The 27,573-nt window shown below is 43.9% G+C and overlaps 1 protein-coding gene across 1 annotated transcript in view; it reads right to left on the bottom strand.

Moving 5' to 3' along the window:
- Positions 1-22,465, bottom strand: part of OTOA (otoancorin) — a 71,146-nt gene extending 48,681 nt beyond the window's left edge. The window contains exons 1-8 of the mRNA XM_004268569.3: positions 22,301-22,465; positions 11,127-11,222; positions 10,752-10,780; positions 10,630-10,660; positions 10,487-10,514; positions 8,896-8,983; positions 5,970-6,101; positions 2,804-3,039 (exon numbers count right to left, since the gene is read on the bottom strand). Of these exons, the coding sequence (XP_004268617.1) occupies positions 2,804-3,039; positions 5,970-6,101; positions 8,896-8,983; positions 10,487-10,514; positions 10,630-10,660; positions 10,752-10,780; positions 11,127-11,217 (635 nt within the window). The 5' untranslated portion in view covers positions 11,218-11,222; positions 22,301-22,465. The remainder of the gene's footprint in view (positions 1-2,803; positions 3,040-5,969; positions 6,102-8,895; positions 8,984-10,486; positions 10,515-10,629; positions 10,661-10,751; positions 10,781-11,126; positions 11,223-22,300) is intronic.
- Between the last annotated feature and the right edge of the window lie 5,108 nt (positions 22,466-27,573).

Raw genomic sequence — 27,573 nt, 5'->3', positions numbered from 1 at the left:
TGACCCATCTGCCCTTTTCTAAGCTTAAAGTTTATCCTCACCACTCTCCCCGTCATTTCATATATGAAGAGGCAAACTTTCCCTTAAACCTATCTTAATATCTTCTTGCCATATCTTTCTTTTCTTCTTCTTCTCCTCTCTTCCTCCTTCTCCTTGGTTGTTTTTTTTTCCCCCTTTCTCCTCTTCTCCTGGTTCTTATTCTTCCTCTTCTTCTTTCTCTCTCTCTGTCTTTTTTGGGTTGTTGTTTTGTTTTTCAGAACAGCACAGGACATGAAAGGGACAGGAGATAGATATAATTCTGAAAAAACGATGTTTACATTATTTAAGGGAAAGCTTGCCCATTTGTAAAAATGCTGGCTCTATCATTCCCTAGCAGTCTGACCTACAGCAAGTTATACAATCTCTCTGTGCCTCAGTCTCCTCATTTGAAGAATGGGGGGTGGGGCTTAATGACATCATCCTCACAAGGAGAAGGGGACGGGAGGGTAGAGTAGGAAAAGGTCAAAACTGAGGTTCAGGGCTTCCCTGGTGGCGCAGTGGTTGAGAGTCCGCCTGCCGATGCAGGGGACGTGGGTTCATGACCCGGTCTGGGAAGATCCCACATGCTGCGGAGCGGCTGGGCCCGTGAGCCATGGCCGCTGAGCCTGCACGTCCGGAGCCTGTGCTCCGCAACAGGAGAGGCCACAACAGTAAGAGGCCCGCGTACCGCAAAAAAAAAAAAACAAAAAAAACTGAGATTCAGAAGAACTGGCTTGAGTTCAAATTAAGTCAAGCCCCAGGGGGTCACTTCAAAGGACGCTGTCCTCTCTTTGGGCTTCAGTTTCTTCATCTGCGAAAGAAGAGGTTGGATTAAATGATGCTCATCAAGAAACGGGAAATGGGGCCATATTCTGGACTCCCACCTCATGATGAGAATCTGGTGTCGGGCAACGTTCTCTCCGTATTAATCTGTTGTCTTTCTCTCTGTAAGGCTTGTAACCTTCTCCCAGGCTCTTGTCAGGGTTTACATAAAGTTTTGTGCTGGCCAGCTGTGAGTTTTGACTGTCAAGTGTCCACTCCTCCCTCTTCTCAACACTTGTCTGGGCCACCAGCGAAGTCCCCATGTCCCCATCTTGATCCATGTCATTTGGGTGGGACTGTGACCCACATCTAAGCCATTCAGCATATAAGATCCCATTGGCCACAGTGACCGGCTCAAGAATGGGGACATGGGGACCTCACTGGTGGCCCAGTGGTTGGGACTCCACGCTTCCACTGCAGGGGGCGTGGGTTCGATCCCTCCTGGTTGAGGAACTAAGATTCCACATGCTGAGTGACGCAGCCAAAAAAAAGAAGAATGGGCACATGACCCAGTGTGGACCAATGAGAATCAGGTCTAGGACTCTACCTGGAACTGTGCCCATGCTCCCTCGTGGAGAGAGCCCGCCTGGGAGTGAGGCCAACACAGAGGAGGGCAGAGCTGAGAGAGAAAAAGCCAGCGATGTTCCTGATGATGTAATTTGAGCTTCTGGATCCAACTGTGTCTGTCCGTCCTGCTGACTCTCAAGGTGGAAGTCTCACTTTAGTGCTAGAGAGTCTTCAACACACACTCAGCTCCTTTTTTAACCAAGGGAACAGGTCCTAGGCTCAGAACAACATATCTAGCTAGGATTTAATGACACTGGGTTGTTTTTTATACTGTATTTATTTTTATGATTACTTAAGACAAATGATACTGGTTTCCCATTTACAGTAATTATACCATATTTACTTTTTTTTTTTTTTGCGGTACGCGGGCCTCTCACTGTTGTGGCCTCTCCCGTTGCGGAGCACAGGCTCCGGACGCACAGGTTCAGCGGCCATGGCTCACGGGCCTAGCCGCTCCACGGCAAGTGGGATCTTCCCAGACCGGGGCACAAACCCGTGTCCCCTGCATCGGCAGGCAGACTCTCAACCACTGCGTCACCAGGGAAGCCCTTTACTTTTTAAAATTTATTTACTTATTTTTTATGAAGTATAGTTTATTTACAATGTTGTGTTAGTTTCAGGTGTACAGCAAAGTGATTGTTATACATACATATGTACCTATGTTTTTCAGATTCTTTTCCCTTATAGGTTGTTACAAAATATTGAGTATAGTACCCTGTGCTATACAGTAAGTCCTTGTTAGTTATCTTTTTTATATACAGTAGTGTGTATCATATTTACTTTTTTTAAAATAAATTCATTTATTTATTTTTGGCTGCATTGGGTCTTCGTTGCTGTGTGCGGGCTTTCTCTAGTTGCGGCGAGCAGGGGCTACTCGTTGCTGTGGTGCACAAGATTCTCATTGCAGTGGCTCCTCTTGTTGCAGAGCACAGGCACGTGGGCTTCAGTAGTTGCAGCACGTGGGCTCAGTAGTTGTGGCTCGCGGGCTCTAGAGCACAGGCCCAGTAGTTGTGGGATACAGGCTTAGCTGCTCCGCGGCATGTGGGATCTTCCCGGACCAGAGATCGGACCCGTGTCTCCTGCATTGGCAGGCGGATTCTTAACCACTGTGCCACCAGGGAAGTCCCATATTTACTTTTAAAATAGATATTTTAAGTAAATAGAATGAATCTATTTTTAAAAAACACGAACTAATAATAATACAGGTGGTATATAGGTATGGAAAAATTGTGAGGATGATACCAGAATGACTAAAATTTGGGAGACTCTGTTTTCATCAAACCATCTCTAAACTGACCTCGAATATTAACCTGTCCCCACCTGCCTTCTCCCCTCCCTCATGCGTTACCTCCTTGACTTCTCAGGACAGACTCTGGGGGGGCAGGGGGTCACTCACAGGTTCTTGAAGGCATCTTCACGCAGGTCCCGGGGGAGCCTCTCCGTGATATCCGGCTGGAGAAAGTGGCCTGAGGAGCCCCTTAGCACCCTGCCCAGGATCTCCACACACTCCAGGGGGTTCAGCACCTGGAAACACCTCTCCAGCGTGATGAGAAACAGGCTGCGGTTCACGCCCGGGCTCTGCAAGGCTTGTTTCCGAATCTCTCCCAAGTCAACAGTGATGTCATCCAGCTCCTACAGGAATTATAGAAGTTAGGCTTGTCTTGAGAGCTGCCTCTTGATTTGGAAACACTGGGAGAGACCACACTTAGCAGCAGTGGGGAAATTCAGGACCACTGTTAAACACCATGCTGCTATGTCAAATCTTCTAGACCTTTCCATCATCTAAAGAACAAAGTCAAGGCCTTCACCTGCTTCACCCACACTAGGCACCTTGTCATTCTCCAGATACACCATAACTGTCACACCCCAGGCCCTTGCTCTAACTGGCATCCCCTCTCCACCTCCTTCTCCCAGAGAAATCCAGCTGATCCTTTAAGGCCAAGCTCAGTTGTCATTTCATTGGTGAAGTCTTCTCTGATGTCCTACTTAAGTCAATCCAAATCTCCCTCCACTCTGGGCTCCCAACAGCATCTTGAACCAAACTCCATGATGCATTAGAGATGCTTATGGGCCTATCTTTCCTCCAAGCCAGTGGATCTCAATCTTGGCTACACATCAGAATCACTAGGGAGGTGATCCCCAGCACCACTGTATAGAGCCTGGTTTAACTGGTCTCTGGTGGAGCCCTGGCATCTGATTCCAGTGTGTAGCTGAGGTTGAGCCAGGAAAGTGCTGGGGCCCAAGCCATGTGCCTAGTGGGATGCCTGGTACCTAGAAGACATTGAGAAATAGCCTGTTAGGATGAACGAATGAATGAATCTTTTGAACCACAGACCCCAGGAATACTGACAGGGTGTAGGTACAATCAGACTGGACGCAACTCTGTCCTTCACCCAACACACCCTCCAAAAACAACAACCACAATTTACTGCCTATGGACTACACTCCAGGCACTGTGTCAGCATGGAGCAAGCATGCATCACCTCCTGTAATTCTCCCAACAGTCCTATAGGTTAAGCCCCATGGGTCTGCGGGTCAGACATTCCTAGGTTCAGATGCCAGGCCCTCCACTTACATGTGTGTGTCCCTGAGCAAATCACTTATCTTTTTTAAGTCTCAGTTTCTTCCTCTTGAATGAAGATAAAATCAGTGCCTACCTCCTAGATCTAGATAAGAATTGAAGGAGATAATGAATGGAGAGTGCCCGGTACCTAGTGAACACTCAGCAAACATTACATGCTATAATTAACTCAATATTACAGGTGATGAGAACAAAAGAGAGACTAGTTAACCAGGCCAAACCTGCACAAAGCTGGGATCTGAAACAAGTGTACGGAGTCCAAGCCCACACCTCTCACCATGTCCATGTGTTTCCTAACTTACGTCATTCCCGGTTGGGGCCAAACAGTGCAGCGGCTAAGAGTGTAACTTAGGGGTTATTGGGCAGGGGTCTGCGGATGGTATTAGGGCATCTGTGAACACTGGGGGGAAACTGCATCCTCCTTTTCACTGCCATGGAATTGGTCCCTGGCATCTCCTTCAGGGATGAACGTAGGCAGCAAGCCAGCAAGGTGGCAGGAGAACCTTTGATGTGTCATCACTAGAAATCACAAACTTTCATAACTCACTACCATTGCTGCAAATGTCTTGAAATCTCACTTACACTCAACACTGCCTCAAAATTACAGAAACTATTAGCCCCACCACTAAATCTTGTTATTGGATGTGTTACAGAAGCACATAAATTACTGTACCCTTAACTTTGTCTTATGTATTTTGATAAATGTATTTCAACAGAATCGGCTTCCTTTGTCATCCATTGTATTTTAACACATTATTCTGAGATGGAGTCCACGGGCTTCACCAGATGCCAGAGGGCTCACAGCTAGAGTCAGGAGCCCAGGTTCTCACCTCAGATCTGCCACTTTCAAGCTGTGTGACCCGAGGTTACTTACTCAACCTCTCCAAGCCTGTTTCCTCATCTGAATATTGAAATGGTAAGAGTCTATTTATCCTCATTTCAGAAGGTCCTGGAGACAATTCAATAGGTCCAGGTTTGTTAAACCCTTAGAATGGTGTTGGCAAATATGGCCCACAGATCAAATCTGACCCACTTTCTGTTTCTGCAAATAAAGTTTAATTGGAACACATCCACACCCATGCATTGACCTGCCGTCTACGGCTGCTTTGATGCTACAGCGGCAGAGGTGAGTAGTTGTGACAGAGATTGTACGGCCTGCAAAGCCTAAAATATTTACTCTCCGGCCCTTTACAGAAACGGCTTGCTGATCGTTCCCTGGAAATAATACCCGACACACAGTAAACACAGATCAGTATCATTTTCAAAGACCACCATCCTCATTTTTGCCATATCTTTGCATTGCCTTTACTATTATTTAGTTCATATTTTTACTTTAAACTCTTTTTAAAACTTAAATTCATTTCAAAAGGAAACATTACATCTCCACCAAACTCACAGTTTTGATGTGCATTTTAATAACAGACATTAAAATAAGTTTATGATTATTAAAATGTTTAAATGGTTCAATACCCTTTGGAAAACATTGCTCCACACTCAACTGCCTCTGAAAAAAAAACCACCTCTACACCTCACCTTTCTGATTCCAAGGGTTCTCTGGGTCTCAGAGGCCTTTTCTTTGCTCTTACATTACCAACCTCATTTTGTGGAAATTTTCTGTCCCTGTTTTTTGGTCTCCCTGGACCAGAAGCTCCTTGAGGGCAGAGACAGTCTTTCATCTCTGAATCCAGTGTCTCCCGGTGCACAGTAATCATTCATGGATGTTTATGAAGCCAAACTACTGGGACTCCTCTGTACCCCTCATTTCTTAGTGCTCATAAGCATATGACTCATAAGGCTCTTCATCTGAACTTTGGAGAAAGTAAGAGAGGAAACCTAGGTCCCAGGGAGTTTGCAGAAGGAGAAGGAGGGAGGAAGAGATAAAGAAGGGCCCAGGCCTGAGTGAGGCTCAATTCCATTCAACTCGACAAACACCAACTGGCCCTGGATGTCCTCTGCTCCCAGGATGCCAAGAGAGCCTCACCAAGCGGTCCTTCTTGTCTTCTAAGAGACATTTCATGGCAGTGCGGAATTGCTGAGCGTCGGTTCCCCTCAGGTCCTCCAGCAGTTTCCAGGGCTGGTACAAACATTGTTCCAGGTGGTGTTCCATGACTGCCTGGATATGGAACGTTAGGAGAGTCAGTGAGGACAGGACAGGAGCACATGGTCAGCACCACGGCCAGCAGCCCAGCCAGGCCACCTAATTCCCTGCAGACCGCAAGCTGGCAGCCTGCACATGTTTGGTTGAATTGGCTCCAAAATTTTTTATGAGCTGCTAACATTTAAAATTCATGGAATTCCTCACAAAAATCCAAATTTCCAACTTTTCTTGGAAACCACAAAGATGTGGCAACGCTGGGCATACATCCCCTTCTGTGTAATAATCAACAGGCGGAGGGACAGCTGCTCCCTGTAATTACTCTTCTGGCTCACCACCCTCTAGGTAGCTGATTTCCCCATGGCCTGCCTGGTCCCTGCAGGTGATTGAGGTTTCAAGTCCAGGGAAGCTGGCCTCTACCCGGAAACTTTACTACTTCCAGATGGGCACTGCTCAAACCCTCTCCCATGCTCCAAGCCCCCAGCACAGGAGCAAAATTCAGGCAGCATGAACTCCCCGTGGCACCCCCTCCAGGGTGAGGGGCAGAGGCCAGCAGCCTCTCCTGAAAGAGATTTCCTCTGCTATCTGGGGAATTCTTTTCTAAATCTTCCTTAAATAGGGGTGCTCTAGAAAGGCAGCATAGTGTGACATCATGGACAAAAGGTGAGCTCTAGCACCAGATAACCTTTGTGCAAATCCCCACCTTGCCACTTACTAGTTGTACGGCCTCGGGCAAGTTCCTTAACTAGGATGGTTAGATGAAATACAAGATGCCCAGTTAAATTTGACTTGCAGATAAACGAATAATTTTTTAGCATAAGTATATCCCAAATATTGCATGGGACATACTTACACTAAAAAAATGTATTCGTTGATCATCTGCAAGTCAAATTTAACTGGGACACCTGTATTTTTATTTGATAAATGGGCAACAGTATCTCTGGGTCTCAGTTTTCTCAGCTGAAAGGTAGGAACAACAGTCAAACTTACTATGTAAGTAAGAATTAATCCTAGGTCATGAGGAGTAAATGATGATGTAAAGTGTTCTCAGTAAGTGCCAGCCATTATTCTCTGCCCTGAATGAGTTGAATGATTGTTTACTCAATGTCTCTCCCCTTAGAATGAAAGGCCCACGTGGGTACTAATGTGACCGCCTGTTCTCCTGAGTCTCCAGTGTCTAGAACTGTGCCTGGCAGAGAATAGAGCCTGGATAAGTAGATACTAAATGAATATACAAATAGGAAGAGAGGTAGTATAGCTCCTAATCAGGTTAAAATATACACATTTTATGAGAAACCCTACTGCTAGAGAGAAAGGGCAGGCATCACTTCTCTTTAGATTGCACAGATGAACATGGCGAAGAAAGCAGATGCCATGAGGCCACCAGCCACCTCCACCTAGCGGGTGTCCTGGTAAATGGATAACAACCAGGCTTCTGAGTGTCGTTCTCACATGAATGTTGGTTGACACTTTCATCTTCACTATAAGGTAAGTAAAAACCGAAACAAAAGAAGACGTATGTCAGAACTTCATTCGTCAATGACATGACTTCTTTGCTGAATCAAATAATAGTCTTTGAAATCTGAAAGAATGTTGTCTCAATTTTCTGTGCTATTCACAGTGTATCAGTAAAGGCAAAACAAAACGCCCTGGGCTACCGATTATGCTAATGAGGCATGTGCTGGCCAATTCACCGCAGTCCCCACCAGGCCCTATTGTTCCCCAAGGCAAATATCCACTGCCATCCATTTACATGTTTGTGCTACTGTTTTTCTTCTAGTAGAGTTAAAAGGGAAGAAAAATATTTCTTGGACCCATGATTGAGAGACTGATAATTATACCCAAAGGTCCACTCTCTTGTAATTATTTTAGGAACAGAATCCCATAAGTTTTAGCTGGGTACATGGTCTCTCATCTTGCTCCTCTGCAGTAAGATGTGACTGTGGACTGTGAGCCAATGAAACGTGAGCAGGAAGAAGTGTGCAACTTGCAGGTCACATCTTAAAGAGAAGCTATTCAGCCTTCACTTCCTCTTTCCCACCACACCCTCTCTGGGTTGGAGAATGGATGTGCTGTTTCAATCATGTGGGCAACCACTCCTTAGATGATGACAAAGCAACAAGACAGAAGGAACCCAGGCCCCTCGATGGCCTTTTGAAGTAGAGCTGTCTCTCCTCTCTGGACCTCCCACCTAGCCCTGGACTATTATATGAGATAGAAATAAACTAAATTGTTCGAGCTGCTGCAATCTATGGTCTCTTTGTTAGAGTAGCTCAGCCCATACTCTGATACCAGTGCGTGACCTTGGACCACTACCGATCTGTGGCCCGACAGGAACCAAGTCGCACAGCAGGAGGTGAGCGGCGGGCAAGCCGCTCCCCATCACTCGCATTACCGCCTGAGCTCCGCCTCCTGTCAACATTATGGTGAGTTCTATACTTACTTCATTATATATTACAATGTAATAATAACAGAAATAAAGTGCACGATAAATGCAATGCACTTGAATCATCCCGAAACCATCCCCTCAATCCCAACCCATGGAAAAACTGTCTTCCATGAAACCGGTCCCTGGTGCCAAAAAGGTTGGGGACTGCTGCTCTAATACACCATGTCTCCATCAAAAGTGGAAAAATGAAAGAGAGACAAAGGAGCTTAAATCATGTTTCAAAAAACACTGGACAGAACACGTTCCTTTGTGGAAGTGAAGACTAGCTCTCCACCTAGCCCACTTCTCTGACTTACCTGGCCCCTGAGTTTGCAACCCCTGAGCACTGAGAGGGGAACATAGGGACGGGTCTCAGATACACACCTGCAGGCTGGGGATGGTGAAGGCAACGTTCCGTGAATTCAGATAGGCCACGACTCTGTGGGACAGGTCTGCCGTCCACACATGGGAGCTTCAGTTGAAGACAGACAGGAGAAGGTCATGGTGACAGGCTCGCCTAGGATGAGCAGTTCCCCTACTAGCTGAGTGATCAGGGGACCGAGGTTCAGAAAGGACAATGAAGATGGGCCGGGATGCTAGGAACTCTGTGCTTAGAGGTAGGAGATGTGTTTCCTCGGCACAGTGAGGGGGAGTTTCCAATTCCAGGAATCAGCCTGCATACCAGTCTCTCAAAGACAATGATCAATTTGAAGCTGTGTGCTGTATTCTAAATCCCATAACAATCCACTCAGATTAATAATCCAAACAGATTGACTTGGAAAGGTGTCCTGACTATATCAAGTTTAAAAAACAGATGCCTTGTATACCATGAGAGGCTGAAATAGCACAGTTAGGACTGTAGACTCGAAACCTGGGTTTGAATCCTGGCTCTACCACTGAACTGTATGGCCTTAGGCAGTTTACTGAATTTTCCTGTGCCTCGGTTTCCCTTTCTATGTAATACAGAGAACAACTGTGAGAATTAAATTTGTTCACACATGTAAAGTGCTTAAAACGTTGACCAACACATAGAAAATGCACAACTTCATTCATAACAGCCAAAAATTGGAAACAACTCAAATATCCAACAGCAGGTGAAATGTTGAACAGATGGTATGGAATGGAATGCCACTCATCCAGTCAAAGGGAGTGAGGTGGACTTTTGCTTTCAGCTGTGATGGAATAATTGGCAGTAGATAAATCTTCCTGCCTTAAACGGTTAGAAGGACTTTTATAGTCACATTTTTTACAGATACATAGATAGATGGATAGACAGATAGATAGATAAAAAATTTTAGCCTGAAAGAATGTATCCAAAACTATCAACTGGAGTTACCTTAGGGAGAAGACTGTTTATGGGGACCTTCTACTTTAATATAATTAAGGGCTCCTGTCATGGGGCCCCAAGGCTCCCATTTCTCCTTCATAGTACTTGTTATATTAGAATTATCTGTTCATATTTGTCTTTCCATAAGACTATCTAGTGCCCTGCTCCACATCCCTGGTATCTAACACCAGCCTGTACACAGAATATAAAGTGACAGTGAGAGCAAAGTAACAGTGAGTCCTGGAGCCAGGCTGCCGGATACACACCCCAGCTCCACCATTTCCCAGCTGTGTGACCTTAAATCACCTCCCTGGGCCTCAGTTTCATTATTCTGTCCAATGGGGTAACAATAGGGCCTACTTGGGTGGGAGGAGGGGGAGGCTTGGGAAGATGACATGTGTTTCTATGCATAAAAGCACTTAGAATAGTACCTGCTACCTAGTAAGTAGTCAGTAAATGTTAGCTCTTGTGCTAGAGCAGAGGGGGCCAAAATTGTGTTGAACGAATGTATCTATTATAAAACACTTGTTCATTGGGTGATATTTTTTGTAATGAGTACATTTTACTTTTTATAGTTAAGAGACTTCCATTAAGAATTTTTATTAAAAATCTATTCCACCCCTTCCCCTCCCCTTTAGGATGAGTTACCTTTGAAACTGTATGAGATCCAGCAAGGCTACAATGGAAATAAAATGAAAAGACAACTTAAAAAGGAATCATGCCAGAGAGATCATAGGCACATTCTGTTTGAAATTCTTAGAAGCAACAAGCAGGGACAGCAGGGACATTACCATTCAGGTAGCTTCCATCTATTATTTCTTCCTAAAAGGCAAAGAGATAATGTCGAGTATAACATCCAAAAGTTGGCAGCTCCAGTACAGGGGATGTTGTTTAAAATCAAATGGATACTCACCGCCATTTTTTGCAACAAAGGAGGCAAATCTGCAACAAAGCCATTGAATGTATAAATAGAACTGAACTGGATGACCCTCAAAAATACAAATATGTATTAAGAAAAGAGCCCCCGAAAAGGTTACTCGTGAAGGAAATTTTTAGTGAATTTTAATTATACTAGTGAGCATATGTGCCAGTGTGAAAAAACCTTGGTTTGAAAAACCCTTTCAGAATGATCCCGAAAATTCTACACTTACGTGGGTACACACACACACAGGCACACACACACATCCCTAAACACTTTGCGGCATCATGTACCTAAACTGATCTAACCCCACTCCATTCCCTAAGATGTGTGGAAACCATGGCAGATGATTCCTCCCTCAGGACTTACCCTGCCGGGAATCTGGAACTCCATGACTTGCCACTCCATGGCTCAGAAAAAGGAACAGCAAAAGAGAGTATGTCCTAGGTTCCTGAGACATTCTCCCTGTAGTTAATTCAAGCAAAGAAAAATTCAGGTTTGATTCAGGTTGTATCTGTAAATATATTTAGGAACATTCAGAAGACAAAAGGGGAAAAAATAGACCCAGAATTCCTTGAGGTGTTTTTTTTTTTTAATTTTAAATTCCATCCACTTTGCTCCATCTAAACCCTATGCTAGTATAAGACACAATCATCTCTCTCCTCACTCTACAATGGCCTGTTTATATTCTGACATCTACCTCTCATTCCCCTCAATCAGACAAAAAGCAGCAGTTAAAAGCATGGATTCTGTTATATCTGACAAAGGACTTATATCTAGAATATGAAAAGAACTCTAACAATTCAGTAAGTAGAAGATAAACAAGCCAATAGGGAAAAAATATAAACTTAAACTTCATTTTAAAAAAAAATATACATTTGGGCTTCCCTGGTGGCACAGTGGTTGAGTGTCCGCCTGCCAATGCAGGGGACACAGGTTCGTGCCCCGGTCCGGGAAGATCCCACATGCCGCGGAGCGGCTGGGCCCGTGAGCCGTGGCCGCTGAGCCTGCGCGTCCGGAGCCTGTGCTCCGCAACAGGAGAGGCCGCAGCAGTGAGAGGCCCGCGTACCGCAAAAAAAAAAAAAAATACATTTATGGCCAATAAGCACATAAAAGCGTATCAACATCATTAGTTACCAGGAACATGCAAACTGAACCCTTATGAGGTCCTGTAACTGAGCCGTACCGTATGGAGCCTTCCCAAAACAGACCCACACTCCCTTCCGCCTGCCTCTTGTCTATACAAAGACTTTAGCCTCCTAGGCCTTCCCCAAGTTCCAAAGAATAAATTTAACCAGGGAAGTGAGAAAACGCATAAAAAGGAAAACAGTCAAGCAAGACAAAATAATAATACTTTAGCCATTAAAGTCAAGGACCTTTAGCTCCTCCTCCAGGACTGTGTATAATATTCTGAGCCACGTCTTTTGAGCTGTTTTGCAGATACTGAAACCCCCACCAGGTGGAAGAAGTAAACTCATGTTGCCCACAAGCACGTAGGCCACAGACCGGTTATAACCAGAAGGTTAATGATGTCGACTCCCAATTACCACCAACCAATCAGAAGCATGTCCATGAGCTGATCACACACCCCAAACCCCCCTCCTTCACCCTGTCTTGAAAAAACTTTCCCTGAAAGACTTTGGGGATTGGGGGGCCTTTTGAGCACTAGCTCCCTGGACTCCTTGCTTGGTGCCCTGCAATAACTGCTGCACTTTCCTTCACCAAAACCCAGGGTCAATAGATTGGCTTTGCTGCGTGCAGGCAAGCGGACCCCAGTCTGATGTGGTAACAAATTCACTACATACACACTAGAATGGCTAAAAGTTAAAAGACTAACAACACCAAGTGTTGAGGATGATGGGGCGCAGCATGAACTCTTATACGTTGCTGATACGGCCACTCTGGAAAACCGTTTGGCCGTGCCTTATAAAGTTAAGTATACAATACTCTATGATCCAGGAATTCTGCCCCTAGGTATTTACCCAGGAGTAGTTAAAACATACGTCCATACAAAGGTTTGTAGAGTTCCATTCCGAAAATTGGAAACAACTCAAATGTTCAACAATAGATGAAAAGTGAAACAAATACGGTATATCTATTCAGTGGAATACCATTCATCAATAAATAAGGAATGAGTTGGACTTCTGCTTCCAGCTATGATGGAGTAATTGGCAGTAGATAAACTCTCTCGCCTTAAACAATTAGAAAACAAACAAAACATGAAACAAAGGTTTTCAGACATTGGACAACAGGTAGGACAAGACTGAGATCCCTGAGAGAAGGGAAACTGTGAGATAATAGAAAATATATATTGGTTTCTGCCCCCAGTTCCTGGAACAGGGCCCCTAAGTCCCTTGTAATTTCCTAAATGATAAGAGCACTAGGAGGATCTCTTGTTCTAATATTTGGTTTTTGACCCATCACTGACACAGGGCTCCTAAACCCTTGTAAATTCTTAAGTGATAAGAGTACTAGGAGTGGTACAGCCACTCTGGAGAACAGTATGAAGCTTCCTTAAAAAACTAAAAATAGAGCTACTATATGATCCAGCAATCCCACTCCTGGACATATATCCAGAGAAAACCATAATTTGAAAATATACACGCACCCCAATGTTCCTAGCAGCACTCTTCACAATAGCCAGGACATGGATGCAACCTAAATGTCCATCAACAAAGAAAAGGATAAAGAAGATGTGGTACATACATGCAATGGAATATTACTGAGCCATAAAAAAGAATGAAATAATGCCATTTGGAGCAACATGGATGGACCTAGAAATTGTCATACTGAGTGAAGTAAGTCAGAGAGAGAAAGACAAATATCATATGATATCGCTTATACGTGGACTCTACAAAAGAAGGTTACAAATGAACTTATCTACAAAACAGAAATAGAGGGACTTCCCTGGTAGCACAGTGGTTAAGAATCTGCCTGCCAACGCAGGGGACACGGGTTCGAGCCCTGGTCCAGGAAGATCCCATATGCCACAGAGCAACTAAGCCCGTGAGCCATAACTACTGAGCCTGCCCTCTAGAGCCCATGAGCCACAACTACTGAGCCCACGTGCCACAACTACTGAAGCCCGCGCACCTAGAGCCCATGCTCCACAGCAAGGGAAGTCACCGCAATGAGAAGCCCGCGCACCACAACAAAGAGTAGCCACTGCTCACCACAACTAGAGGCAGCAACGAAGACACAACGCAGCCAAAAATAAATTTTAAAAAAAACAAAACAAATAGAGTTACAGATGTAGAACATAAACTTATGGTTACCAGGGGATAAGGTGAGGGAGGGATAAACTGGAAGACTGGGACTGACATTTACACACTACTATACATAAAATAGATAACTAATAAGAGTCTACTGTATAGCACAGGGAATTCTACTCAATACTCTGTAATGGCCTACATGGGAAAAGAATCTAAAAAAGAGCGGATATATGTATATGTATAACAGATTCACTTTGTTATACACCTGAAACTAACACAACATTATAAATCAACTATACCCCAATAAAAATTTTTTTTAAAAGAGCACTAGGAGTACCTCTTGTTCTTTTTTTTTTTTTTTTTTTTTTTGCGGTACGCGGGCCTCTCACTGCTGTGGCCTCTCCCGTTGCGGAGCACAGGCTCCGGACGCGCAGGCTCAGCGGCCATGGCTCACGGGCCCAGCCGCTCCGCGGCATGTGGGATCTTCCCGGACCGGGGCACGAACCCGTGTCCCCTGCATCGGCAGGCAGACTCTCAACCATTGCGTCACCAGGGAAGCCCTCTTGTTCTAACGAGGCAACTCTGGGTGGGCTCTTGGATGGAGACTGGTCACCAGAGAGACCAAGCCATGATTAGAAGCTTGGGATTTTCAGCCCCACCCTCCCATCTTCCAGAGAGGGGAGAGGGCTGAGAATGGAGTTAATAACTAATTATGCCTATGTGAGGAAGCCTCCAATAATAGGGGTTTCAGGGTGCTTCCAGGTTGACGAACACATTCACATCAGGGGGGTGACACACCCCAACTCCCTGGGGACAGATGCTCCTGAGACCTGAGACCCTCCCAGACCTCATCTTATGTGTCTCCTCATCTGGCTATTCATCTGCTCCTTTTATCATATCCTTTAATAAACTGGTAAATGTAAGTAAATGTTTCCCTGAGTTCTGTGAGCTGCTCTAGCAAATTAATTGAACCCGAGGAGGTGGTCATGGGAACCTTGATTTGTAGCCAAATCAGACAGAAGTTGTGGGTAACTTGGAGACCTGCTACTTGAGATTGGTGTCTGAAGTGGGATGGGAGAAGTCTTGAGGGACTGAGCCCTTAACCTGTGGGACCTGAGGCTACCTCCAGGTAGACAGTGTCAGAGTTAAGTTGAATTGTAGGACACCCAGCTGGTGTCACAGAATCACTTGGCGTAAGGAAAATCCTCCACACGTTTGGTGACCAGGAGGGTCAGAAGTGATGTGTTCTGTGTTGAGTGTCTTGAGTGAGTAGTAAAGGAGACACACAGGTAAAAGGCTTATAGGAAGAGAACAAAGAAGGAGGGGGAGAACTGGGGTTTTCCTTACTTAGGAGGGAAAGCTGAGGTTTTTCTGTAAGTGCCCCTGCTCGCTGCCTGGGGTCTCTAGACCACAGCACCAGAAGGAGAATCCCAACAGAGCTGAGGAGACAGAGTAGGGGTTTAGGGAAATCAAGGCAACTAGAATCCACAGGGAAGACTACTTGAGGAGGGATTTGCACAGAGAGAAAGTTCTAGAGATTTGAACAAGGGTCCCTTGAGTCTTTGGCTGAATATTGGTCTGTCTATGCCTATACATGTAAGAAACCACCTGAAGCTGAAGAAAGAACCACCAGTAATAAGCAGAGCAATCCCTGGAGTTCATCCAGGGTGGAGAATAATTCCCAACTACCAGTGGAAAACCTCCAAATACACGGAGCATCAAGGACAGTTCTCAGTGAAGTACTGCCTCAGTAATAGGCTGAATTAGCCCTAAAGTCTGCCCTGGACCTACCCTAACAAAGCTTAAAAGCAAGTCTTGGAAGAATCAAGTTGATTCTAAATAACTAGACTGCATCCTAGAACAAAACCCAACAATATTTAAAGGAGTGTCACAAAATCCAGAAATGTGAATCCAAAATGTCCAGCATCCAATTAAAAATTGAATATATGGCTGGTTACCATAGGAAAAAACCCAGTCCACAGAAAGAGATCCAGAAATGACACAGAAGATCAAATCAGTAGACCGGATGACTATTATAAATATATTCTGTAAGTTCAGGAAAGTAGAGAAAAGGATAAACATGTAAAGGAGAGACATGGAAGATAAAAAAAAGACTCAGGAAAAGGAATAAACTGATTTATGCACCAACACGGATGAACCTCAAACACATTATGCCAAACAAAAGAAGCCAATCACAAAAGAGTACATATGGCATGATTTCATTTATAGGAAACTCCATGATAGGCAAAATAATCTACAGTGACAGAAAACAAATAAGTTGCCTGGGACTCTACTGGGTGCAGTGGGAGGAATTTACTGCAAAAGAACACAAGGGAACTTTGGGGGCGACATTTCTATACCTTGATTTTGGTGGTTGTTACACAGGTACATACCTTTATTGAATCTCATCAAACTCTACACTTTAAATGGACGCATTTTATTGTAATATAAATTATACCTCACAGAAGCTGATTTCAAAAGAGAAAGGAGAAGCATGGACTGTGGAGCAGGACTGCCTGGATTGAATCTCATCTCTGCTACTTAGTAGCTGTGTGATGTTGGACAAGTTACTGAATCTCTCTGTGCTTCCATTGCCTCACCTGTAAGATGCGGTTTAATAAATGGTACCTACCTCATAGTGTCATATGAGGATAAAATGAGTTAATGAAGTAAATCACTTAGAACAATGCTTGGCATGAAGAAAGCTCTACATATGGGTTTATTAAATAAACAAATAAGCCAGACTGATGTTTTCAAAATTCAACTCATGGGAAAGTCTGGAGAAAGAATGTGCCAGAAAAAGGGAATCAGAAGTGCAAAGGCCTTGACATTAGGAATGCAATTTACATATGCAATAAATCACAAGAGGATGAGAGCAGTAGATGAGGTTAAGTCATCATTAGCAACTTGACTTTTACTTGGAGGGAGATGGGAGCCACTGAAGTGATATTAGCACAAGAGTAAGAGCTGTGCTCTGACTTTTAAAAAACTGGCTCCATAAAACCAACTGCTGTGTTGAGAATAACCTGAAGGGGGGCAACAGCTAAAGCAGAGAGAGCAGTAAGAGATGATAATGATGATGACTTAGTCACCGATGGCAGTAAGGGCGGTGAGATGTGGTTGGGGGTATTTTGAAGGTGCAGCCGATAGACCGAATGTGAGGAATAAAAGACAGAGAAGTCACAGAACCTCCAAGGATTTGGGCCTGAGCATCTAGAGAGGTGGGAAATGGGAAAAACCGTAGGAGTTGCAGGTTTGGGGGAGAGGCCCTGGAGCTCAGATGTGGACAAGCTAAGCTTGAGAAGACTATTGTTCGAGTGGAGAAAGCAAGTAGGCAGTTTGGTGTTTGAGCCTGCAGTTAGGGGAGAGCTCCAGACTGGAGCTATCTATGCAGAGCAGTCAGCATATACTTGAACCCAGGACACTGGATGAGATCACCAAGAAAGTGAGCGTAGGGAGACGTGGGTAAGTTTCAAGGACTGAGACCCAAGCATTCCTTTGTTAAAATGTTAGGTAGACCAGGTGCAACCAGCAAACTCAAAACTGTAGGAGACTCCCCGGAAGAAACCACCTAGTTTCTTCAGCAAATATACTGCAAAGAGACAGACAGAAATAGACACAGACACACACACACACACGGAGGAACTTGAAAAACTTAAGAGATATAACAATTACTTGTAGCATACAGACTCTATTTGCATCTTGATTCAAGCAAACCTTAAAAAACAAAGACTGTGGGACAACTGGGGAAATTTGCACCTCGAGTGGTTATCTTAAGATTTTAAAGAAATACTGTTGATAACAGAAATGTGGTTATATTTTTAAAGGAGTACTTATCTTTTAAAGGAGGGATGTTGGTTCACACGCTGGCCCCCATACAGGGAGGGTAAGGGGAGACTGAGGAAGATTGGTGGGGGACAGGTTTAATAAGCAAGGAAACCTACTTACAATGCCGGTCTTTGTTGTTGTTGCCGTTACATATTTTAATGAGCGATTTTTTGTTTTGTTTTGTTAATTTAATTTTTATTTTATATTGTAGAGTTGATTTACAATGTTGTGTTAGTTTCAGGTGTACAGCCAAGTGATTCAGTTATACATACACATATAGCCACTCTTTTTCAGATTCTTTTCTCATAAAGGTTATTACAGAATACTGAGTAGAGTTCCCTGTGCTATACAGTAAGCTTGTCTTGAAGGGCCGCAAGATCCCCACCCCCGCCCCCCAGAATATAGAAAGTTTATAGAGGCCTTAAGGGAGCTCAGTCATGTATACTGTCCAGACCGTCTCAACAACACACTGCTCTCTCAAGGCTGCGTCCTTGAAAACGCTCCCACTGTGGGAATAGTGAGCAGAATGTACGGTCCAAGGACGGGGGAGGGGTGAGGAGGCTCTGATTCCCAAGTCCAGCTCCAGGGTCAACAGGCGGTCATGTCCTCTCGATGACCTCCTACAAGGGGCTCGCACACTACAAGCCAAGGGCCAAATTCAAAGGCTACCTGGTTCTGTGTGGCTCGTGAGCTAAAAATGGTTTTTACGTTTTTAAAGTTTCGAAAAATCAAAAGAACGGCATTCCTTGACACGTGAAAATTTCATGTTTGAAATTTAAACGTTAGTGTCCATAAATACAGTTTTATTGGACTACAGCCATTTCACTCATTTAAGGAGCGTCTACGGCGGCTTGCACACTACAACGGCAGAGCTGGGAAGTTGCAGCAGAGGCTGTGTGGCCCACGAAGCCGAAAATATTTACTCTCTGTTCCTTTACTGAATAAGTTTGCCAAGCCCACTTTTAGAGCTACACTCACATATTTACAGAAGAAATGTGACATTTGAGATGGCTTCAACATAATACAGGAGGGAGGAAATAGGGATGGATGAAACAAGTTGACAGCTGAAGCTGGGTGATGGGTACATAAGGCCCATTATATTCTTGTGTCTACCTTTATATGGGCTTGAAATTTTCCACATAAATGATTTTTTTAAAGAAAAAGCAAAACAAAAAAGACTGTTTTTTGGGGCCTCCCTGGTGGTGCAGTGGTTAAGAACCCACCTGCCAATGCCGGGGACACGGGTTCAAGCCCTGGTCCGGGAAGATCCCACATGCTGCGGAGCAACTAAGTCCATGCACAATTACTGAGCCTGTGCTCTAGAACCCGCGAGCCACAACTACTGAGCCCAAGAGCTGCAACTACTGAAGCCTGTGTGACTACAGCCCGTGCTCCACAACAAGAGAAGCCGCCGCAATGAGAAGCCTGTGCGCTGCAACGAAGAGTAGCCCCCGCTCGCTGCAACTAGAGAAAGCCCGCGAGCGGCAATGAAGACCCAACACAGCCAAAAATAAATAAATAAATAAAATTTAAAAATTAAAAAAAAGAGAGAGATACTGTGTTTTTTCATAAAAGAAAGTGGAGAGATAAGGAGGAACTGGGAAAGGGGGCTGAGAGGAGTGGCCAGAGGACTGGTAGGAAAACAGGTGAGGGTGGTGCCTGACTCCCAGGCTCACTTCAGTCACAGGATGCCACCCCCTTGGGAACTTGCACCATAATGCACACCCATGGTTTCTTGAGATTATAGGCGCCCCAGCACCCTCTAATACAGATTCCCCTGCTATTGCCTGGCTTGTTATGCAAATAGATTCTTTATCCCCCAAGGGGACTTCTCAACCAACTTTGGAAACAGGTATGCTCACTTGACCGCCCAGGGCAAAAACAAACTGAAACTTTTGAAACCTCCAGACACCAAAAGCAGCGCATTCTAACAGGTTTTGAGCGAACCTGATCCCAAAGCACTTTGTAGACACATTCTGCTCCATCAATCCCACCCCGCAGGCTGGTATGTTCAACTCTCATAATAACTCTTACTGGTTTGGGGACTTTGGGGAACCTTTGGCCCTTTTTTCTCCCTTCCCTTTGGTCAGCTGCCCTGGGGCATTGGCCTCATTCACAATTCTCCAGTTTCCCAGACAATGAGGCTTCTTGTGCTTATTGCTACAGTCTCCCTATTAACTATACAAGGGGTTTACAATTACTGAAACAGATGCCCCACTTTCTGCTGCACATAAAGTCTTCGTTCCAACGAAACCCCAGCCCATCCCAGCCCATCGCCAGGATGGGATTTGGTTTTAATTAAAAGCCCTTCGGGTCACTCTCTTTCAGGAGCTCAGCCAAGAGGATTAAAAGGACTGAGCTGGGCAACGGCGATTTGGGGGTCGATAGTTTTCTCCACGCAGCCCGCCCCTCTTCCCACCTAAAGGCCCTCTCCCAGCAGATGGGTGAAAATCAGGCAACCAAGGACTGCTTTGAAGGAACTCAAAATGAAACCAGCAACAATAACCACAAACCTGAAATGAACATGGTTTCCTAAAAAACTTCGTGCTTTTGGATGAGCAGGGAGGACTCAGCTTTAAAACCCAGAAAGGTGCAGGCAAAACAGGATGAGCTGGTCACCCAAGGGATGAGAGACATTTCATCTTCCATGAAACTTGCAAAGATGCTAGGAGGTTCCCCCAACGCTGGGGCATCCCATCCCAGACACAAACCAACAATTCAAAAGTACATGAAGTTTTACTGTCTGCAAAGCATCTCCATTTAAGGTCTGAATCATGGACACATACATACGGACCTACAGACACTATCTTGGAGATTTTCTCCCAGAAACAAAAATCAAAAGAAACACAAGGGCTTCCCTGGTAGCGCAGTGGTTGAGAGTCCGCCTGCTGATGCAGGGGACACGGGTTCGTGAGCCGGTCCGGGAAGATCCCACGTGCCGCGGAGCGGCTGGGCCCGTGAGCCATGGCCGCTGAGCCTGCACGTCCGGAGCCTGTGCTCCGCCACGGGAGAGGCCACAACAGTAAGAGGCCCGCATACCGCGAAAAATAATAATAATAATAAAAAAACAAAACAAAAAAACCCCACAAGACTATTTTCATTACTATGAATGCAAAGTGGGCTAACTTGTCTGGTTTGTAGAATTTGAACAGGCTATTTGAACTGGATTTGGATTTTATTTCAAACCATGGCATTAGAACTGCCCGGCTCACAAGGGTTGTAGAACTCAAGGGAATAGGAGCTCTCTGGACTACAGGCATGAGGCCTAAGTGCCGGTCCCAGCTCTGTCACTGATAGCGAGACTCTGGACAGTCATTCCCCTTCCTCTCTTTTAGTCTCAGGAGAGCAAAATGGAAGGCCTGGGATTCTGTGATAAAAGAAGAGACGGGAGGATGCTGGTCTCACTGGGCATCTTCCATCTGCCGGACCAATTCATTTACCCAATCCACCAGCCCTGAAGGTTTACTTTACTTGGTCTCAGAGATGAGTTCAGTGGACATGCAGAGGTCACAGAGCAAGCAAATGGCGGGACTCCCTAGTAATCATAATTGTAGCAACCGTTGAATGAGAGAGAACAAAGCACGTGCCCCTCTATGCACACTGCCTCTCTCAGTCCTTGCAGAATCTTTGAGGCAAATATTACTGTTATTTCTATTTCACAGACGAGGAAACGGGTTCTAAAAGGTCCAGTGACCTGCCCGAGGTCACACAGCTGGTAGGTGGCAGGGCCAGGTCCCAAACCCAGACCTAAATGATTCCAAGCACATACTGGCTCTGCTCTCCAGCCTCTGCTCAGTAACTCTGAATCTAAAACGCCAGGTGGGAGGTGCCACCTCAGGGATAGAAGCCCCCGTTTTCATTTAAACCACCCATTACTAGCTGTGTGCTCTTCAACAAATTCCTTGACCTCTCTGAGCTTGCATTTCCTCCTCTGTCCCATGGGGATGCCAATAGTACCTCCCTCCGAAAGACTGTATAAACATTTTTAAAGTTCATCAATTTATGCAATGCAGAGTCAGTACTATGCTCTTCCTGAATACTCTCATTTCTTGCTCGCAACAGCCATGAGATAAAATATGTAAACTATGCAAAGAACTTTCCTTATATGTAAAATACGTTAAAAAACCTGAGCCCAGCGTGGGACATATAAACACTCGATGAATAGTAGCTATTCTTATTACTGATGCTATTGTTGTTGCTCCTGGTATTATCATTTTCTTCTTCTTACTATTATTAAGTGCCTTCGGATCCCTGTCTTGGAAATTTCCTCCCCACCCCCTCCCATGACGCCGTCGCCCCCGCGAGCCCTTAAAGCCGCTGAATCCGCCATTTGCCCCCTCTCCTTTGTCTGTCACCCGCCGCCCCACGCACACCTTGTGCCCCTTTCCTGCACCGGGCCCGCGTCGAGCTCCTGGCCCCCGCGCGACCCCAGCGCCTGAGCTGCGCCCGCCCGCGTCCCTGCGCCCGGCCCCGCGGGGTCCTCCCCGGCCGCCCGCGCCTCACCTGCGGTGCCCCGCTTGGCTGCTCTGAGTCCAGCGCGCGGGCGGTGGGAACCGCGCCCACCTCCCGGCGGCGGCTGCCCGAGTGGAAACCCGGGCACCGAGCGCAGCGGGGGTCACAATCCCGAAGCGTGCAAGACGCAGGCGGAAACGCGCTCTCCCTCGCCCCTCTCCGAGACAGCAGCGAGGAAAGAGGCTGAAGGGCTCTCCAAACACATCCACCAATTACAATGTAGCGACTTTATTTGGATCTGAATTCAAACAAACTATTTTAAAAATGATAGGACAACTGCAGCAATGTAGTCGCTGGATGTTTAATGGTTAGGTTTTTTAGGGGTGACAATTGCAGTATGGCTCTTTTTAAAGAGTCCTTATCTTTTGCAGATATATATTTGCAAACCTGAAATATGATGTCTGGGATTTACGTGGAAATAACGGGGACCAAGGAGTGGCAGGAATCTGGGTGAAACAAACTGGTCATGTGTTGATACTTGCTGCAGCCTGAGCAGGGGTTATTGTTATCTGTTTTCTTCTTTTTCATGAGCTTGGAATTTTCTGTAATAAAAAGGGTTTTAAAAGAAGAAGAAGATGAAAAGGAAGAAGAGGAAGGGAAAGCGGAAGAAGAACCGTAAAGATATTCAGACCCCTAGGTCAGTAAACATGGCCAAATTTATATAAGGAGAAAAAAATGCTCAGAAGTAAAAAAGTTTGTGCAGCAAAATATTTACTGCAGCAGCATTACATATAAATACAGAAAGAAGGGGTGGGGGGCGGTAGGAAAAGATCCAACTTGAGTTCACCATTAAGGAAATGGTTATGTGAACTATGCTACATCCATTTCGTGGGTTATACAGCTATTTAAATGGGTATTAATAAAGACTGTACAATAGAAACACAAGGAAATCACTTTATATCCAAAAAAAGCCAAATATGAAGTAATATATGTTATATGCACTTGTATTAAAACAGAAAGGAAATACATTGAAGTGTTAGGTTTTCATGGTGAAATTATGAATAACTGTCTTTTCTAATGAAAATATAATTGTGAACTCTAGAGATTTCCTTGCAATCCTTTACATTTAATGAAATACATCTCAATGCCTGAAATTTTTTTTAAATAACTTTTTAAAAATGTGTTATGCAAAATTACTTTGTGTAATGCAAAATTACTTTGTCAGTGGCAAAATTAGACATCCTCTTCAGAAATGGCCAACTGTACTGCTCTGTTGCTCATCTGATGGTTTTAATGTAATATTTATATTATTTATAAATAGTTGTGGGGCTTCTCTGGTGGCGCAGTGATTAAGAATCTGCCTGCCAATGAAGGGGACACAGGTTCGATCCCTGATCGGGGAAGATCCCACATGCCGCGGAGCAACTAAGCCCGTTCGCCACAACTACTGAGCCTGCGCTCTAGAGCCGGAGAACGACAACTACTGAAGCCTGCGTGCCTAGAGCCCGTGCTCCGCAACAAGAGAAGCCACCGCCATGAGAAGCCCGCACACCGCGACGAAGAGTAGACCCCGCTTGCCGCAACTAGAGAAGGCCTGCACACAGCAACGGAGGCTCAAGGCAGCCAAAAACGATAAAATAAATAAATTTATATTTAAAATAGTTATAATATTTATCAGCATCCTCAAAAACATCCTTTTATCCCCAGGCCTCTGGTTTAATCCTTTAAACAAGAATCTTGCTCTCAAGCACTAAATGATAGAAAATGTCTTCCATCCTTTGTCAATTTTTGATTTAGAAAATAGGTGTCTATGAGTTTCACATGATTTATCTCGCAAGAATAAAAGTATCTTTTTATTGTCAAAAATTTTCATGTTAATTTGTAAATGTGTATGTGTGGGTACATATATGGATGTAAAAAAGTCTAGAAGGGCATATACCAAAACGTTAACAGTGGTGCTCTAAGATTATGATACAGGTAAAACCTACTTGCATTTTCTTCTTTACACCTGTCGGTATTTTCTACTTTTTCTATAACAAACATGCCAAAACCAGTAGGGCTTTATGATCAGTCACAGCCACCTTATAAATAATAAATAATAAAAACAAGGTGGCAAAATCAAAGGCAGGGAAAACTTTTTTGTTCTGCTGAGTATAAAAATGACGGCCAATGTATTCTCAAACACCACAACTCTACCATTTGAAAAGTGTTGAGGGTTCAAAGGCATTTAAAACCCATATTCTGTGTTGACTCCTGAACAGGATATAAGAAAACAGCATTTGGGCATTCTACCTGTTCTTAATTATTTTCCAGAATTTAAGAAATGCAGGTCTGTAATAAGACATTCCAGTTTCACATGCTCATTTATTTGGGGGTGGAGAAAGGGGATCTTTACTTTTCATTTTACACTTACTGAAAGTAATTTTTAAATGGCTTTGCATCAAAAATACACTAGTATTTAATTCATGTGAATACAGCATATTGACTCTAAAATCCAGAGGGAAATCTTAAGTTCCAGTTATGTAATAATATTCTCCTAATTTTCCAAAAGTATGAAATTTCATAACTAAAAAGAAGTACTTTGGTATCAGTGGACACTGATTCCAATTCATTGATATCAATATAGATAGCAAGCTATAAAGTGCAAGTTACTAGTAAATGAAACCCAATGCTGTACAAATTGTACTGTAAAAACAAATCATCAAGGAAACGCAAAACCACCTCATATCCACTGAATGGCTACTATCAAGACAAATACAAAATTACAAGTGTTAGGGAGGATATGGAGAAATTGGAACCCTTGTGCACCATTGGTGGGAATGTAAAATGGTGCAGCCACTGTGGAAAACAATATGGCAATTCCTCAAAAAATTAAACATAGAATTACCATCTGATCCAGCAATTCCACTTCTGGGTATATACCCGAAAGAAGTGAAAACAGTGACTCAAACAGATTATTTGTACACCCATGTTCATAGCAGCATTTTGTTATTATTCTCAATAACAAAAAGGTGGAAGTAACCCAGGTGTCCATTGGCAGATGAATGGATAAGCAAAATACATACAATGGAATATTACTCAACTTTAAAAAGGGAAGAGGGACTTCCCTGGTGGTCCAGCAGTTAAGACTCCCTGCTTCCACTGCAGGCGCTGTGGGTTCGATCCCTGGTTGGGGAACTAAGATCCCACATGCCGCGCAGCACAGCCAAAAAAAAAGGAAGAAATGCTGACACATGCTACAATATGGATGAACCTTGAGATCATTGTGCTAAGTGAAATAAGCCAGTCACAAAAGGACAAATATTGTAGGATTCTAACTTATATGAGTTACCTAGAAGCGCCAAATTCATAGGAAGTAGAACAGTGATTGCCAGGGGCTGGGGGCGAAGAGGGAATGGGGAGTTAGTGTTTAACAGGTACAGAGTTTCAGTTTTGCAAAATGAAAAGAGTAAAAATGGATAGTGGTGATGGTTGCACAATATGAATGTACGGAATACCACTGAACTGAACACCTAAAAATGGTTAAGATGGTAAATTTCATGTGCTTTTTACAATAAAAAAGTTGGAAGGAAAAGATAAATAATGGTACTGTGTCAGTAAACACTAACAATTTAAAAAGTAAGCAACTAAATGGGATGTGGTATGCTGAATTGGCTCCTAGAACAGAAAAAAGGTCATTAACGGAAAAATGGGCAAAATTGCAATAGTCAGTAGCTTACTTAATAGTAGTGTACTGATGTTAATTTCTTAGTTTAGACAAACATACCGTGGCTTCCATGCAAGATAACGTTAGGGGGTTAAGGGTATACAGGAACTCTCTGTACTATCTTTGCAAGGTTTCTTGAAATCTAACATTATTCCAAAATAAAAGTTCATTTTAAAATAAAATTTTAAAAAGCAAGTGACAACTAAAAAGAAGTTAGAATCAACTCCTACATAGAAGACAGACAATACAAATGTATTAGAATTGATAAAGGTAAGCAGCAAAACATATGAACACCTATATAGCTACGGTAGATATGAAATTGTTTTTCTTGTGCTGTTCACTGTTGCCCAGCTATTGTCTCATCATCCACTACTTGCAAAAAGGCAGGCTGTTGAATTTTATATTGCGGTAATATTCCCTTAATGATCCTGGGTGCATTTTTTCACTTAGATCTTAGCATGGACACAGTGTGAACTTCCTTCTGCCAATTCATGATTTTCTATCTTTGATAAGTTGTGACTTAGTGAGCATCCTGGTTGTTTCAAGTCAATTGCGAGCCCAGGGTTGTGCTCAGTGGACTCCTAGGCAGCACAACTCAGCCTGGACAACCCTAGCTCAGTCCACCAGCTTCCAGCTGCAACATGGGTGCACTGGAAAAAAGCTTATTTGGGGGGTACTTAGGCATCTGCACAAACATAGTAGGTCACTTTAGCCACTAGAAGCCCCTGTTGAAGGTGCTGTAGCTTTTAGAGAAAAAAGATCATGAAATACTTTTATCAGTAACCAAGCAGGGGGAAGCAATTGATGAAAGCACCTTGCTTCATTATAAGTCTATTTAAATACTATACTCGGAACTAAGTGAAAACAAAGCTTTACTCAGAAAGACGACTTGAAACAGCTAAGTTTTACTTTATTTCCCAGCCCAGCTTCTTTTCTGTTAAAGGTCAACTGTGTAAAAACTGATGTGACATTGAGAAGGGTAGAAAATACACTGTCTCTCTTAACAACTCTGCACAAGGGAGAAATGACTAAGGCCATTGTGTCTTCTTCCCTTCCCTTCCCTTCCCTGAAATCAGTAGTCTCAACACTCAAGGGGCTTACAACTGCAGGTGCAAAGAGCTTTGACTCACAGGTGCAGCTTGCATTTCCTTTCTCTGTGACCTTTAAGGTCAACTGGTTAGCTTGCTTTGACCACAAATAGAGCTCTTCTTAATTCCTCTAGTACAACCTTAACTTGATATGAAGCACTTACACAGGAATGGTGTAGACAAGAAGGCAGTTTATTGTATTTTGGGGAGAAAAAAGAAAAAACATGACTCCATTTAGGGAAAAAAACAGCCATTGACACTCAGTAAGCAACACTGCCATCTAGTGGAATGGTGACACACCATCAAGACTTTCAAGACCAGGCATGAAATGTGAGCGGATTTGCTGGTTTAAATTTTCACCAAAAAAAAAAAACAAAAAAAAAAAAACGCACTTTTGAGAAGCTGGCTTTCAGAGAACCTCAGATTTTGAGAAAGTATTTTTACCTTTGAAATAAATTAATGTCTGTGCTTCCTCTGATTTGGGGGCTAAAGAATGAGGTGTGTGTTTTTCAAATAGACTCTCAAATTAA

This window comes from Orcinus orca, chromosome 16 (genome assembly GCF_937001465.1).
Source record: "Orcinus orca chromosome 16, mOrcOrc1.1, whole genome shotgun sequence".
In the NCBI taxonomy this organism is placed as follows: domain Eukaryota; kingdom Metazoa; phylum Chordata; class Mammalia; order Artiodactyla; family Delphinidae; genus Orcinus; species Orcinus orca.
Note: the sequence above shows the minus strand (reverse complement) of the source record. Positions and strands in the feature narration are given on the sequence as shown.